This window comes from Camellia sinensis, chromosome 8 (genome assembly GCF_055761805.1).
Source record: "Camellia sinensis isolate YWXY chromosome 8, ASM5576180v1, whole genome shotgun sequence".
NCBI lineage: Eukaryota > Viridiplantae > Streptophyta > Magnoliopsida > Ericales > Theaceae > Camellia > Camellia sinensis.
Window position 1 is genome coordinate 169528744 of NC_138968.1, and position 17972 is coordinate 169546715.

Consider the following 17972-nt stretch of genomic DNA (forward strand, 5'->3'; position numbering starts at 1 on the left):
CAGTCAGCGCAGCTCTCCTCAGAGAAGATGGCTCAATCCAACGGCCGGTCTATTACATCAGTCGGGCTCTCAGGGGCGCGGAGCAGAACTACCCCCTGTTGGAAAAACTGTCCCTGGCCCTGGTCATTGCCTCCAGACGACTCCGCCCATACTTCCAAGCCCACTCCATAGTGGTCCTCACCGACCAGCCCCTGAAGAAGGTCATGCAGCAACCAGAACTCTCAGGTAGATTGATGCAGTGGTCCATAGAACTCAGCCAGTTTGACATCTCTTACCGCCCTCGGACAGCAATCAAAGGGCAAGCTATAGCTGATTTCATCATGGAGTTCACCAAGCCGACCCCGACCACCACACCCCCGCCCCTACCAACTCCAACAGAGCCAGAAGATCCTCATTCTTGGACTCTCAATGTTGACGGGTCGTCCCGAAGAGAAGAAAGCGGTGCCGGCCTCATCCTCACCTCTCCTGAGGGCGGCCACTTCAAATGTGCCCTCCGTTTCTTGTTTGAAACAAGCAACAATGAAGCCGAATATGAGGCATTAATAGCAGGACTCCACCTCGCCAAGGACATAGGGGTCAGCCACCTCCGAGTTTTCAGCGACTCCCAACTCGTCGTCGGTCAGATGACGGGGGACTTTGACGCCAAGGACGATACGATGCGAGCTTACAGAGACCTGGCACTCCCCCTTGCTCGCCTCTTCAATACCTTCCACATCAGGCATATTCCTCGGGCAGAAAACTCCAAAACAGATGAGATGGCTCAATTGGCTTCTGCTGACCATCCCACCCTCAGCCACGATGTCCGCGTTGAATATCTACACCACCCGGCCGTTTCACCCGATCTACAAGCCATACAGTGCATTCAAAATGAACCTATCCCTTGGGCGTCCGACATCCTCCTATTCTTGACCACAGGAGCACTCCCAGATGACCAGCTGCAGGCTTCCAAAGTCCGATCCCGCGCATCCAATTACGTCATTATCGACGATGTATTGTACAAACGCGGCTTCTCCCGGCCATATCTACGGTGCCTCAATCCAGCGCAAGCAACTTACGTAATGCAGGAGATCCATGAGGGGATTTGTGGTAATCACTCAGGAGGCAGGTCCCTTGCCCAGAAGATACTCCGTACTGGGTACTTTTGGCCAACTCTCAGTCAGGATGCGACCGACTTCGTGCTCAAATGCGATAAATGCCAACGCTTCGCCAACATCCCTCATGCCCCTCCTACAGAGTTGATCACACTCTACAGCCCTTATCCATTTGCCAAGTGGGGGATCGACCTGGTCGGTCCGCTTCCCACCGGTCGAGGTCAGACCAAGTTCGCGATCGTTGCCATTGATTACTTCACCAAATGGGTCGAGGCTGAACCCCTTGCCACAATCACCGAGCGGAACACCACCAGGTTTATCTGGCAATCGATCATATGCCGATTTGGCATCCCTCAAGCCATCATCTCTGACAATGGCAAACAATTCGATAACGCGAAGTACAGAAAATTTTGTGCAGATCTCCAGATCCAACCGTGCTTCTCCTCCCCCGGTCACCCCCAAGCAAACGGGCAAGTTGAGGTCACCAACCGTTCCCTTCTGAAAATCATCAAAACCAAGCTCAAAGCTGCTAAAGGCCTTTGGGCTAAGGAACTGCCAAATGTACTCTGGGCTTACCGAACCACTGCTCGCACTCCCACTGGTGAAACCCCTTTTCGCTTAACATATGGTGCTGAGGCGATTATTCCGGTAGAAGTCGGTTTGCCCACTCCCAGGATTTTACATCCGGATCTGGCCGCAGCCGACGAACTCCACCGAACAGACCTGGACCTCGTCGAAGAGCTCAGAGAGACCGCTGCCATCAGATTGGCTTCGTACCAGCAGAAAATGAGAACACACTACAACCGCCGAGTTCGACCACGAGAGTTCTCCGTGGGGGACCTTGTCTTGCGAGAAGTGACTCTTGCCACAAAGAATCCAACCGAGGGCAAACTGGTAGCCAAATGGGAGGGGCCCTACGTTGTGAAAGCCCGACCACGACCAGGCACTTACCGACTTCAAGACATGGAAGGCCGAGACCTGCCCCATCCCTGGAATGCAGAACATTTGAAGCGTTACTACCAATAAGTTCATATTTTGTATTGTCAACATTGTTGTATTCCCCTTTCCATACATAATGTAAATCCCGACTGATGGCCTCGGTTTTCGTAATTCAATTGTTTCTATGTGGCCCCAATAACTTTTCCACTTGCAGCACTTCAAAAGCCTCGGCTAGACCGAGCACTTCAAAAGCCTCGGTCAGACTGAGCACTTCAAAAGCCTCAGCCAGACCGAGCATTTCAAAAGCCTCGGCCAGACCGAGCACTTCAAAAGCCTCGGCCAGACAGAACACTTCAAAAGCCTCGGCCAGACCGAGCACTTCAAAAGCCTCAGCCAGACCGAGCACTTCAAAAGCCTCAGCCAGACCGAGCACTTCAAAAGCCTCGGCCAGACCGAGCACTTCAAAAGCCTCGGCCAGACAGAGCACTTCAAAAGCCTCGGCCAGACCGAGCACTTCAGAGCCTCGGCCAGACCGAGCACTTCGAAGGCCTCTGCCAGACTGAGCACCTCAAAAGCCTCAGCCTGACTGAGCACTTCAACGCCCAGCAGAACCACATTTTCAACACTTAATCACATTCTGAAGCTTCTTCACAGTTCCAAGATCACGTCTTTACCGAGTTAAATTCTCCACATACTCTCACGTATTTCATCTAATGATCAGATTATTTGCCAACTATTTAGTTACAATTTACAACCTGCCTCCTACTCCACTTTTTCCATTATCTTTTCAATTTTCATACAACTCCAATCGCACTCCGCAAAATAAACATTTCATTCATGATGTTTAACTTTCACATTACACGATATTTTTATTGACCCAATCTTTCTGACCAGTTTTAATCACAACATTTCATTCACACTGGCAGCATAAGCAAAATACACAAAATTCAACTGGCTATACATTTATCCATTACAATTAAATAATCTTTGTACACAACTTCATTACAGTTAAATTCTCCATACCTTCATTTATTCCTTTACAATGTGTTTACAAGTTTTTAAAAAAAAAAAAAAAAAAAAAAAAAAAAAAAAAAAAAAAAAAAACCACAGAGCACGCCCAGATTTTCTTCTCCTTAGCTACTCCTCCTCGCTGGATGCCAGATCCTCTTCTTCAACGCCTTCGTCCAGGGGGGTCTGGGCCACATCTTCTTCGCCTATTGTCACACTACTCAGGTCCAGGTTTGGGAACAACTCTTCAGCTCTAGGCTTGAACATTTTCCAACCGCTGTCCCAGAACTCGGCCATTTCGTGTTTATAGAAGTCTAACTGCTGGAAGCTTTCAATCACCTCTGCTTCCGTCCTACCTCCAGCAGTCTTCCTTGATGGGCCCACCCCCCCAGGCTCTTGACCAGCCAGACTCCTGGCGACAGCAGCATCCACCACCATCTGGAATTCGGGGGACCCTTTATATTGCTCCACTGCTGCGACGCATAGATCAGGGTAGGCCGCCTTTTCAGACGCCGTCTTCGCCCTCTCCTCGTCCAGCTCCCTTTGCAGGGCCCCCCTTTCAGCAGCCATCGTCGCCCTCTCCTCTTCCATCCCCTTCCTCAGACTCTCCAGCTCCGTCGCCACCTTCGCCTTCTCCATCTCCCATTCCCTCAGAAGCCTCCCCTTGTCCTCCTCTGCTCTGGCGCGCTCCTCTCCCAGCTCCTTCAACAGGTCTCCAATTCTGGAGTCCGCTTCATCCTTTTGCCTGACCAGCTCTTCATTGCTGGTCATAGCCTCTTCGTGCCGCTCGACTGCCACGGCGCAGGCCCTCTTAGACTCTTCCAACTTTTTCTATTCACCAGCCAGTTGGAACTCCAGCGACACAACCTTACGGCGTGTGTCCTCCAGTTCCAACTTGACTGCTGGCAGATCGGCATAGGCAGTCTCCCAGTCGGCACTGTCCTTCCTTAATTTGGTCAACTGGGCCCTGGCCTCCTCAGCCTTCAACTTGGCAGCCCCAGCCTTCCTAAGAAGAGCCCCCGCCAAGGTGGTTACCTCCATCTGGGCGGAGCATAACCCCCTCAGCAGGTCGGCCTCATTATACCCAGATGCCGCGCGCAGAGCTCCCTCCTCCACAATCTTCACCAGGCGGTCTGCCCCGGCCCTGGCTGGGCCTTCTTCTCCCTCCAACCTTCCAGCCACCGCGCGCGCGTGATAAATCGCCGTAGCCGGACGATCCCCTCCTTCCTGGGGGTCTGGCCTCTGCTGGACCTGTTCCCTTCCGCTCGGCGCCGCCTCACTCACCCCAGCCTCCACTTGCACTGGTTGAGCAATCTCCACAACCTCCACCGTTGGGATGATCTCCACCACCTCTGGGGCGTCCTTTGCCGTAGGGACCTCCACCTCCGTTGGGGCCACCTTCGCCCTCTTGGCCCCAGACTCCTCTGCAACTTCCTCTGGGGCACTCCTCTTCTTCTTCTTCTTCTTTTTCAGAGCCTCCACCCCCTTTCTGGCTTGTTTTTTTACAGGGTCCATAGGCAGCGGACGTGGCTCAAAGCTGCTTAAGTCTTTTTCCCCCAAAGGCCTGGGGCGCGGTCGGATCCTCTCCCGCGCGATCGATTGAGGCGGTCGGTCCCTCTGCGCCTCCATCAACCTCGCGGCCTTGGATATAACGGCTCGATCCTCCACCTCCTGCGCTCTTCTTCTCTCCTCCAACTCCGCCCGACCGAGGTCTCCAACTTTCGGCTGCGGTCCCAGCCCCGCCTCAAATAGTGCAGACGGCTGGACAAGATCGTCCCATTTGGCTTTCTCTCTCTCTTTCCACTCCCTCACTCTCTTCACCCTCTCTTCCGCCACCGCCCCCAGCCTAGACTCCATCGACCGAGTTGGCACCTTCCAGATGGTGCGCACCCCCATCCCCCCATTAACTGAGACGAAGAACCACCGTGGCCGCCACCCCTTGATCGACGTAGGCAGCCCTGCCACCAACCCCCTGCCCAGCACCGCCTGTAGGGTGACCCAAGTTTCTTGCTTCCCCGACGCTTTGTAACATGAGAAGAACTCGTCGATCGTCATGGCCTCCCCTCCATTCGCCTTAGGCCACGCACTCGCACAGGCCATCAGAATCTTCCACGCATTGGGCATCAATTGCCCCGGCGCTACCTCCAGACGATTTAGCACATCAACCACCACTTGAGGCAATGGAAGCCTCAACCCCCCTTTCAGCGCCTCCTTGTACAAGGAAAACTCCCCTAGCATCACAGTAGACGGCCTTTCCCCTGATGTTGGCAGCCGTAACTCTACCTCCGCCGGAATCTGGTACCGTTCCCTAATCGCCTCCAAATCCGCCACCGTGAGTGTGGATTTGTCCGCCTTAGTGTGCCACTGCTCCGACTCCACCTGGTTTAGTGGCTTTGGGGCCAATATCAGGGCCGACGCCTCCGTCCTGTACTGCGCTGCTAACTCCTCCCCATCATCATCCCCCAACGAGTCCACCCTCACATTAACTACTTCTTCTTGGGCCATTTCTAGGGCTTGCTCACAAAACACTTCTGACGCAGACGCAAGGAAGTTGAGAGAATGCTACACAGATATGTCGCACGCCGTGAAGGAGTTGACACTTGGATATTTTGAGTTTTTGTACAAAGGTAGGTGAAACGCATTATACCAAAAACCTACGGTTTTACCCGTATTCCATGGATCCACATTAATTTTCGCCCGTTTCAAAACCTTTCAAATCAACCGCCAAAACCGCCTTTTCAAAACCCCCCCGTGACCTATCGTTTCATTTCTGCTCCAACGCTTCATTTCCCCCCCACGATACTGCCACGTGTATGGCCACGATGCACTGTCCCCTCCCCTTACCCTGTCCTTTCTATTTCACATCATCACATTTTTGAGCCCCGCGCCGTCCCGGTCGGCACGCCTCACGGTCGACCCCTCCCGCTCGGCCACCCTCGCGGTAGGCACGCCTCACGGTCGACCCCTCCCGCTCGGCCACCCTCGCGATCGACACGCCTCACGGTCGGCCCCCCCTCCCGCTCGGCCACCCTCGCGGTCGGCACGCCTCACGGTCGGCCCCCCTCCCGCTCGGCCACCCTCGCGGTCGGCACGCCTCACCGTCGACCCCTCCTGCTCGGCCACCCTCGCGGTCGGCACGCCTCACGGTCGACCCCTCCTCCCCGGCCACCCTCACGGTCAGTTTCTCCCGCCTAGTCACCCATGCGGTCGGCACGCCTTCCAGTCGGCCTCTCCACTCGGCTCACACTTCTCTTCCTTATTACTATTCCCTTCGTTGGTCTAAAGCTGCACTCAGAAATGGGGGACTACTGACATGGATAGGCCCACAAGGCATACGGCCCACAGTAAACCACCCCAAACCCATCGCTTGGGACCAATGACATAACCCGGTTGGCAAAGCCTAGGACAGCCGGAGGCCATCTAGACATGGAGGGCCAATGACATTTGGGCACATGGCAGGTGGGACACGGGCCACATCAGCAGACAAAGATCTGCAGAATTATTATCACAACACATCACCATTAATGCATCCCATCACAGCATTTATTACGACAGCACCCCCCCGCCGGAACAGAGCCTCCATCACCCTGAACAAGGTAAGCTACGGCACAGGCTTTCGACGAAAGAAAGCACGTCACAAGAGACAGGAAAAATGATAACCAAAGAATATAAACAAGGATAGGAGGACGAGAATAAGGTTAAGCTATCTCTCTCTCTCAATCCCTCTCTACACAGTTTTTCTCCTACTCCTTCCTCTACTAATTCTCACACTGGAGGGTTCACTGGAGGACTACCCCGTTCCCCTCTGGGCTTGCATGCAGGTCATTTGACGGAGTCATCCCCCTGAGCCAGAGTCTGAAGAGCCTGGACCAGTTCGACCCATCCACCCGGGAGGCAGAACCTTATCAAGTGGTAATCCGTAATATGCACGGTTAGTAAAAAATTAATAATATAATTTTATATAAAATTGTAAAAATGATTAAACTTTTGTATATAAATTACGAAAATAAATAAGATTAAAATTTACAATTTAAATTTCATAATTTTATCACAATTTATATATTATTTTTTAATTTGTCACAAATTTAATCATGTAATTTTCAACTGTCATTGTTAGAATTGCAAATTTAGGTGAACTTAACGCAAACAACTTAAGTCAAGTTTAATTTTTTTTTAAATTGAACAATATAATTTTTAATCAAGTGAGGACCTATGTAAAAATTTAAAAATTCAAATTAAATTTAAGTAAACTTGAGTAAAAACACCAAATAACTTGAAAAACCAAAACAAAATTATATATAAATATAAAAACTATTTGCTAATTAATTTTTTAAATAATAAATAAAATTAATTAAAAATTTAATATTAATGAACAAAAGAAAAAATAATATGTTTAAGATTTCCAATAGAATTTTTTTTTGAAAATATTTAAAAAATAAACCTTTTAGAAATGAATCATAGAATAAAGGGTTGTTTGGAAAGTGTCATATTAGCTTACTTTTTTTTTTTTAATCTTTTTTGGGTCACATTATATTTCTATTTTTCTATACATCTTTTCATAAAAAGTAAAAAAATATACTTAATTATCTTTTTCAGATCACATTACATCTTTACTTTTCTGTATATATTTTCGTAAAAAGTAAAAAAAATATACTTAATTATCTTTTTTAGGCCACATCATATTTTTACTTTTTTGTATATATTTTTGTAAAAATTAAAAAAAGTATACTTAATTATCTTTTTTAAGTTATATCACATCTTTATTTTTCTGTACATATTTTAGTAAAAAGTAAAAAAATATACTTATTTAACACTTTCCAAACTACCATTAAGTTGATATTAAAAAAATTTACTTTTTGTAATGGCATAAATAATTTAAATATGATTTTTTAGAAATTATTTTTAATTTAAAAATCACAATAAAATATCAAATAGAATAAAAACAAATTTCTTACAAAATAAAAGTGTTTGAATAAAAAAAAAAGGTAAGAAGAAAATTTAATATGGTATTTTCATTTAATCTAAAAATAATTTTAGATGAACAATAAATTATCACTTATAACCCCTTTTTTTTTAAAAATAAAAAAAGTTTAGCGAACTATCACTTTTAATAAAAAAAAAATTGACGTTTCTTTTTAATTTATTTTAGCAAAAGTTTTGAGCCAAAGATATTTTTATTCTTTATTTTAATTTCTTTAATTAACAATTGAGATTTTAAAAAAAAAATTCTAACAAAATTCACCACATTTTGTAAGTATTAAAAAAGTTACGTTTTGTTCTTTTGTTAAAAAAAAAAAATTATATGAAAATGGTTCAAGTCTTTATTTTTATAAAATTTAAAACAAAAAAAGAAAAAATAATTTAATAGTGATTTGAACACATGCATACTATGAAACATGTGAATATTGATCTCATTTAATTATAGCAATATAATTTGAAAAAAAAAATTAATTTGAAATTTTATTTTATAATTTAATAAAGGATGCAAAATTTAAGAAATGAATATTGGTTTCATTCCAATTATAGCAACATAATTTAAGTAAGAATCCAAATTTGAAAGTTTATTTTAGGGTAAATTATAAATACATCCCTTGAGGTTTGCTTAAAGTACAAATTGCCCTCTATAGTTTAGAAAATTACAACACCCCCTTGTACACATGTGAATATTGATCTCATTTAATTGTAGCAATATAATTTGAAAAAAAAATTAATGTGTAGTTTTACTTTATAATTTAATAAATGATGCATAGTTTAAGGAATGAATATTGGTCTCATTCCAATTATAGCAACATAATTTAAATAAGAATCCAAATTTAACATTTTATTTTAGGGTAAATTACAAATGCACCATTTGAGATTTGCTTAAAGTACAAATTGCCTTCTATGGTTTGGAAAATTACAACACCTCCTTGTTAAATTTTTTTATTTAACATTAACTAAAACTATAAAATTCATAATTGTTGTCCTATACAATAATAAAATTACCCGAATTGTTAATTGAAACATATTTCTAACATCATTAAAAACTGTTAATTGATTTGATGATTTATTAATAAATGAGGACGATTTGTTATGAAATTAGAAAATCTCAAGGGGTGGAATGTAATTTTCAGAACTACATGGGGCGATTTGTATTTTAATCAAACCTTAAGGGATGCATTTATAATTTATCCTTTATTTTAAAAATATAAAATTAATTTATAAACCAATTAATCGTAATATGTATTAACAACAAATTAAACAAAATAAAAAAAATGAGAAAAAAGAATTACAACTTTCAATCTTAATGAAATGACAATATTTTACAATTATAATAGTATATATATAGATAAATCATAGAATAGATCATTATTTAAAACTAATATATTATGGGATAAATCATTATAATTTTAAATTTAAATTAATGAAATGCTTTCCATATTTAGTGCCTATAAATGTTATACTTTATATTTGAAAATCATAAATTTAGAGATATTAAATATATATATATATATATTTATTTATTTTTACTTGAATGAGAGTTATAGAGGATTTTTTTAATTATTTAAAATCAAAAAATTAAAAATTTTAGTTTGAGATACTAGAACTTCCACAAGACTTGTGGTTATAAACCCCTTTTTACTTATATAATAGATAGATAGATAGATAGATTCAATAAAAATTTATATTTGTTTTAGATATTTTTTTAATACACAAATTTTTTTTAAAGATTTTTTTATAAAAATAATTTAACAATCCAATCACTAACCATAGTTTATGAGAGAAATTGGGAAGTGTATAGCAATAGATATGAGAGAAGTCAAAAAGATTTGTGGATTGGAAGAAATCAATGCTAAGATTTTCTATAAAAAAAATCAAAAAATTAGAAAAATAAGATTGAGAAATTAAAACTCCTACAAGACTTGTGAGTTAAAAAACGCTCTTTTCCTTATATAATATATAGATTAGACAAAAATAATTTAAATAAGTTAAAAAAAAAAATTGATTAGCACCGTTTGGGAAGAAGTTGGTTGGGTTTTTTTGGCTATTTTAGCCACAAAAAACAACCTCTGTTTGGCAAGATGGTTTTCAGGCTTTTTTGGCTATTTTAGCCACAAAAAACAAAATAGGCTATTTTAGCCATAACAAACAAAACATCACATCCAACCTATAATCATTACATTCTTCTCTCACAAAAAAAGTCAAAAAAGCCAAAAAGCCAAAAAGCCCTTCCCAAACCAAGCTTTTTAGCCCAGGCTAAAATAGCCAAAAAAGCCAAAAAGCCAAAAAGCCAACCTACTTCCCAAACCAAGCCAAAATAGGCTATTTTAGCCATAACAAACAAAACATCACATGTAACCCATAATCATTACACTCTTCTCTCACAAAAAAAGTCAAAAAAGTCAAAAAGCCAAAAAGCCCTTCCCAAACCAAGCTTTTTAGCCCAGGCTAAAAAAAGCTAAAAATTTAAAAAGCCAACCCACTTCCCAAACGGAGGCTTAAAAGTTAGAGTAGGGATAATTTTAATTTTTACTTTATGGTTATCAATTTTTAACTTAATAAAAATTTTACCAAACAAAACCTTGGAACGGTCCTCAAAAAGTTATACTATGGGCTAGTTTGGCATGTACTAAATAAGCCAAAAAGTCAAAAAGTCACTATCTTATTTAAGTCACACCATCTTATTTAAATCACATCACCTCTCTAACACATCACATCAAACCCAATCCAAACCCAACCCAAACCCACCAATAAGTCAAAAAGTGCACTTTTTTAGGACATCCCAAACCAACCCTATGACTTTGTTTGAGAAATAAGTTGACTTTTTATTTTATTTTTTTGATTATTTTAATTTGATTTTAAAAAGTTCATTTGCATTATTTTTTTTATTTTTTAAACTTTTGTTATAAAAAAAAAATTATGACTTAAATATAACAATTTATCTTATCAATTTTGTAGACTGTTATATGTTTTTATAATTAATTTAACCAAAAAGTCAAATTAACCTGCCTGCCGAGCGAGTGCTCCAACCTCCCTCCTTCGGCATTAAAACAAACACCTTAAACACAATTCGCTAAACCCACCTTCCTTGTCTCTTCTTCTTCAGTCAATCTTCCATCTTCACTGAGTTTTTACACATCATCATCAATGGCGGACGAAGCCATTCTCTTGGACTTCTGGGTTAGCCCTTTTGCGACGAGGGTGAAAATAGCCTTGGCTGAGAAAGGGGTAGAGTATGGGTTCAGAGAAGAGGACCAGAGCAACAAGAGTCCACTGCTCCTCAAGATGAACCCTGTTCATAAGCAAGTCCCAGTGTTGATCCACAACGGCAAACCGGTGTGCGAGTCACCCATCATTGTTCAGTACATCGATGAAGTATGGAACCACAAATCTCCATTGTTGCCTTGTGATCCTCACCAGCGAGCTCAAGCCAGGTTCTGGGCTGATTTTGTTGACAAGAAGGTGAGCCCTAACTCTTCCATATCTGTTTTACCTAACCACTGTTAAGTATTGTTTGAAATATTGTGCCTACTTACCAATTATTGTATGTTCTACAGATATGTAGTGTTTCGAAGTTGATGTGGTCATCCACAGGTGAAGCCCAAGAAACAGCAAAGAATGACCTCATTGGGTGCTTGAAGCTGTTGGAAGGAGAGCTTGGAGACAAGCCTTATTTTGGGGGTGACACCTTTGGCTTTGTGGATGTGGCACTGATCCCATTTTACAACGCTTTCTATACAATTGAGCAGCTCGGCAACTTCAGGATTGTGGCAGAGTGCCCTAAACTTGTTGCTTGGGGTCATAGGTGTATGAAAAAGGAGAGTGTGTCCAAGTCACTTCCTGACCAACACAAGCTCTATGACTTCTTATTGGGGAGCAAAAAGAAACTTGAGGCTAAGTAGATCTGGATGTTGTGTTTGCTCATGGGAATGTTCTGTTTGGGACCCTTTTTCTTTTTACCACATGTTCTCTGGATGTTGTGTTTGCTCATGGGAATGTTCTGTTTATGTTACACTTGAATAACAAAAATATTGGGGGTTTTAATTTTGGAGCTTGGAGCTTTAAAAGAGCTTTAATGGTGGGATTCACCATATGATGTGATTTTATGCATTCTTTTTTTTTTTGTGTTTCTTTTTTTTTTTGTTTTTTGAGTTTTTTTTGGGTCTATATGCCACATTACTAGAACTCATATTAGAGTTTTAATTTTAGAGTTAATCACTTTCCTTTGAATAAAAATAGATACTTTTTGTTGTTTTAATTGAAAAAATACTTGATTTGATTGATATTTATAATCTGATTCACACAACTTTAATTTTATTGAAGCATATTAGAAGATCTTGTTCAGTATTTGACCTAATTTAACAAGATCTAATTGCTAAGTAATGCAGAGATACAAATTTTGCATTGCTCTCATAGATGGATAATTCTGTAATTTGCACTGTGGATGCTTTGAACAAACAACTACGCATGTTCTTAAAGTTAACGAAATCTCCCACTGCCAAGTAATGTTTCTTCCCTCGGCCAAGTACCTTGTATGGACACTAATCTGTTTGTGATGGAAAAGTCATTAAATTGCAATATAATTACAAATGAAACATCTCTTTTACTTCTATTTCCTTCGAGGATACTACTCATTTCTTGGTCCAAAGAAAATGTACTGATGAAAATTAAAGAACAAGTAGTTCATGTCCTCAAGTATATGGCTATACAGTTTAGCACAGTAATGCATATATAAATGTCAATTTCAATTTGATATACAACTAGCAAATGAAGTCCACTTATTATATGCGGCCCTTGTCTCGGTGCACTTACTACTACAGAATTATATAAGAATTTTGAGGCATATGTGAAACTCAAGATATGATTTAATAATTGAGAATATATTAAGACAGAGAGACATAGAAATTTGAGGACAGAAAATCCTGTATCATTACATGTCATATGACTCATAGAAACATCGATATAGACCATGCTATCAAAATAACTTCAATTGTGCAAATATAACTTCTTGATTACCATGCCAATAATGCTATCACAATAACTGCAATTGTGCAAATATAACTTCTTGATTACCATGCCAATAATGCTGTCAAAATAACTTCAGTTGTGCGATTGTAACTTCTTTATTACCATGCCAATTGGAGACTAAACATATAAAGACTGTCAAAGGCAGGCCACTCTACTTTACTCTACTCCTAACATCTTGGCAACAAACTCAGAGTTTTTCTGGGTCTTGAAGAGTCTTGGACACACTTTCCTTTTCGAAACACCTTTTAGCCCATGCCACCAAAAGGGGGCACTCTGCTTCTATGCTGCAATTTCCAAATTTCCTCAATGTGTAAAACCTGCTGTAAAATGGGACAAGTGCAATGTCAACCAACCCAAAGTTGTCACCACCAAAGTAGGGCTTGTCACCAAGGTCTCCCTCTAGCAACTTAAAGATCTCTATCAGTTCTCCTTGGGCGGTCTCTTGATCTTTCTCCTTTACTCATCCATACCTTCTTACATGCTGCATAAATCTGTGCCAAGTCACACAGTTTTAACAAATTAGTTGGAAGAAACAAATAATAATTAGCAATACTAGAAAAATTAATTGAAGATGAAATGCGTGGAGCAAATTTATTCTAGGTATGACTCACGTTACACTAAATTTGAATTTGTTTCATACACTTCATTTTTAGGATACTTTTTCAAGGTGCATAGTTTTTTCAATGAAAAAATGTATAAAACTTGCGAATGTATCACTTCAGGACAAAGAATCACAGAAGATGTGACTCCCTCCATCTCAAATTGTTTGGAAGGAGAACTTGGAGACAAGCCTTACTTTGGGGGGGAGACATTTGGCTTTGTTGATGTGGCATTGATTCCATCCTATAACTTTTTGGGTGTGTGTGACCAGTTTGGCAACTTTGGCATTATGGCAGAGTGCCCCTCCCTTGTTGTTTGGGCTCATAGGTGTATGGAAAAGGAGAGTGTGTCCAAGTCACTTCCTGACCAGCACAAGGCCTATGACTTCTGCTTGGGGCTCAAAAAGAAACTTGAGGCTATGTAGATCTTTAGAAGAATGTTCGATTGTGGTATTGTGACATACTGTTTCACAGTTTACTTCTGTCTCTTTTGAGACCCCCTTTATTTTTTTGTTTTTTTCTCTTACCTTTCAATCTCTAGATGTTGTGTTTGCTTAAGGGAAATGTTCTGTTTATGTTATACTTGAATAAAGAAAGACACTTTTGTTGTTTTATTTGAAAAATACTTGATTTGATTGACATTAATAATCTGATTCACACAACTTTCATTTGATTGAAGCGTAATAGAAGATCTTCTTCAGTTTTTGAAGAAGTTGAACAAGATCAAATTGCTATGAGTACTGCAGAGATACAAAGTTTGCGTTGCTCTCATATATGGGTAATTCTTTAACTTCTAATGTGGATGCTTTGAACAAGCAATTTCCCATGTTCTAGTTAGGTCAAGTTCGACAAGTTTATAAAAAGTTAAAAAATTACTCAAAAAGTTAAAAAGCTATCACTATTCACCAAAAGTCAAAAATTACGGCTGCACAACTCTCAATCCTAATTTTTTCCTACACACTAATTTATACAATTTTTTAATACACATTTTTTCATAAAAAGTCAAAAAGTTAACCCAAACATTCATATTTTTTTCCTCAATTTTTTAGTCTAAAAAGATAAAAATGGTACTTATTTAGGACACTCCAAACAACCCCTAATTTTCTTGGAAACATCATTATAAATACAGAAAGGTTAACTTGGATTGTGTTGCATGTCCCTTGGCTATATCTTGTAAACATGATTTTTTTTTTTTTTTTTTTTGGTTGTAAACATGTCCGTTGGTTATATATCTTCCAATTCTATCCATTATAAATGATTATAATAGACAAGATTTAAACATTTAACTAAAATTTTAATATAAGCCAACATCCACAAACCATCTCCCATTTTGTTCCGATACAAGTTTCAAACAGTTATTTGTCCCCATAAAATAAAAAAGGTATTGCTAATAACTGCTTTTAGCGTTGAAGTAAAAGACGAAAAAATTGAAGAATACAAGACATTTTAATTAAAATTAATATATTTTTTTAACATTTTTACACAAATCAAATGCTAGTTTATTTGAGCAAAAATTCATTTGAAAAGTGAGAAATAAGTCAATAAGTAAAATTATCATAATATTCTTGTCGGTATGACTTTTGACAGAAATGCATTAATAATGGATGAGGTAATATAGTAAATTTATAATTTCACAAGTGATGTTACACCATATAATAAGAATTTTTAAAAAAACAAAAAAGTTTTACTTTCCAAAATGATTTTATGAATAAGTCAAAAAGTAAGGAAATAAGCCAAAAATTTGCTTATTTCCATCTTTACAAAATAGGCTCTTGTTTAAATATATATTTTTTATTTTTGTTTTAGTTATAACTCAGAAAATATGAAATTATGTCATTTTTTCTTTAATTATAAGGTGCATATTTCCCTATGTTTTTAGCTTTTACGAAAAATGTACAAAAAATAAATGGATTAAAAATAAATCTTTGTTTTTATATATATGATTTTTTAATTTTTGGATTAAATTAGTTTATTGCCAAACAATCCCTAAGACACTAAAATATTACATTTAAACACTCATCGCTCATAAATTGCATTACTTATTATTATTATTATTATTTATTTATTTATTTATTTTTTTAAGTCTCATCACTCATAAATTATTATTCATAATATACCATATCAATTTTCATTTTTATTAATACCTTCATTCCTAACGTTATAAAAGTAGAGGGAATTACACATCAACAAGAATAAAAAATATATATTTACAAAAAAATAATAAACATTAAAAATATTAATAATTAGAATCATAATTTGTTTCATTTTTTTATAAATATTTTTTCCTGATGCTACTAATGTGTAATTTCCCCTAAAACTAATCCTCAATCCCATCTCGATCCCCACCATCATCCTGATTTGTCACATATTTTTATGATTAAAGTAGAGATAGAGTACTTCAAACCTATAGTATACATAATTATTATACATAATGTTATGATATATATCGGGGAAATACTAGCATACACCCACATTAAAAGGGGTGTATCATATGTACCTTAATTTATGTTATTTTTTCTTTAATTATGATTAATTTTTTTTTAATTATGATATTATTTTACTCATTACTGATCCTCATGTGATATTTTGCTATTATTTTTTATTTATTTAATTTAGTTATAATATTATTTTAATTATGACTAATGAGATCTTTAATTATATCTCATTTGATGTTTAGTTATTACTTTTTATTTATTTATTTTAGTCATGACTCAAAAATTATGGAGTTATGATATTTTTTCTTTTAGTTATAAAATATATATAATACACACCTTTTGAAATGTATGTAGCATAGTCTTTTCTGTTATATTATGTCTTCTTCATTTTAAATGTCTATCATTATAATTATAATTTACAAGTATATTACTTTACGATATTCTTATAACAAATTATGTATAACAATTTTGAAAATTTAACATTTTATTTTTATTATGAATAGGTGTAAGGCTGTGTTGTGCGTTTAAAAGTGTAATTTTAAGAGTTGAGTTTCTGTCCACGAATTCCATTTCGATAATTCAAACCGTTTAATGTGTAGAACTCGTCGAGTATTATATGCCTGCAAAAAAATCACGTTAATTGTATATCGATGGCTATCTCATCGGATTAGATTTCTGTCAACCGTTTATTTTTCACCACTTATTTTTTTAACACAAAACTGATTTGATTACGTAACTATCAATATCCGATTAACGTGATTTTTTACAGACATATAATACTCGACGCGTTCTACATATTGAATAGTTCAAATTATCAAAACGAGACACGTGATGGATCCCCACGAACTCAATAGTACTCTCCAATTCGTCGAACTGAAGAAATACCGGCCCCTAATTTTAAATAGTAGTAGGCAAGCAATAACACAAGAAAAATATTTTGGAATTCTAATTTTTGAGGTCTAAAAGTAGCTTTAATGAGTTGGTAGTAGGCTCCACCCACAGTGATGTGATGTTTTGGTCTTGATTTGTTTTTATTTTATTTTTTTTTTGGTTCATTGTCATATCATTCGTGCTCCATTAAAGTATCAAAATTTATGACCTAAATCATTACTGATAACACAAAGTGTGACGCCCATGAGGGTGTCACCGACAAGGTGAATAAATTAGTGTATAGTTCTAAAAAAAAATTATTATAAACTACAGACAAATTTGATGTTTTTGGACAGTAAATATAAATAAATTTGTTCCATCGAGGTCATTGGTTTGTAACTTTGTAGTAGCATAGTCAAATGAATTAACTTTAAAATATGAATTGCAAAAGAAAAAAAAAAATTAAAATATTCAATTCAACTTGTTATGATAAGTTTTTATATTGTGTTATTTATTTTTATTTATTATGAGTTATTCATCGGAGTGTTATTAATAACACTATTAAGGATGTACTTGTTTGGACAGATTGAACAAAGGAGATTGAAATTCATCAAACTGTTAGTCATGAGTTATATTGTTTCAGGACTATTTGGTTAGATTAGATTTGTATCCCATGTTTGTTTAGTTATGTGATTAGATGTTAGGAAATGACTATTTAGTTGGATAGGATATGAATCTTATGTTTGTTTGGATATTATGGAAAATAATAAATGTTCAATGACTATTTTACCATTTTTTAATTATTTATTAAGTAATATCAATATTAAACATATCTTTAATATTTTAATTATTTTTATCTAGATTAAATAAAAATTTATTTTATTTTATTTTTTACACAATTAAATAAATTTATTTTTAAAAAAAAAATAAATAAAATATCAATAAAAATATATGTTATTTTTTAATTAAATTTTTAAATAAATTTATTTAAAAAAATAATAATAATTAAATAATGAAATTAA

General features: G+C 37.6%; 1 protein-coding gene across 1 annotated transcript; it reads left to right on the forward strand.

Moving 5' to 3' along the window:
- The first annotated feature begins 11009 nt into the window (after positions 1-11009).
- Positions 11010-12069, forward strand: LOC114311817 (putative glutathione S-transferase). The gene is made up of 2 exons (XM_028257990.2): positions 11010-11480; positions 11576-12069. The coding sequence occupies exons 1-2, from the start codon at positions 11166-11168 to the stop codon at positions 11918-11920; spliced, it is 660 nt and encodes a 219-aa protein (XP_028113791.2). The 5' UTR covers positions 11010-11165; the 3' UTR covers positions 11921-12069.
- The last annotated feature ends 5903 nt before the right edge of the window (positions 12070-17972 follow it).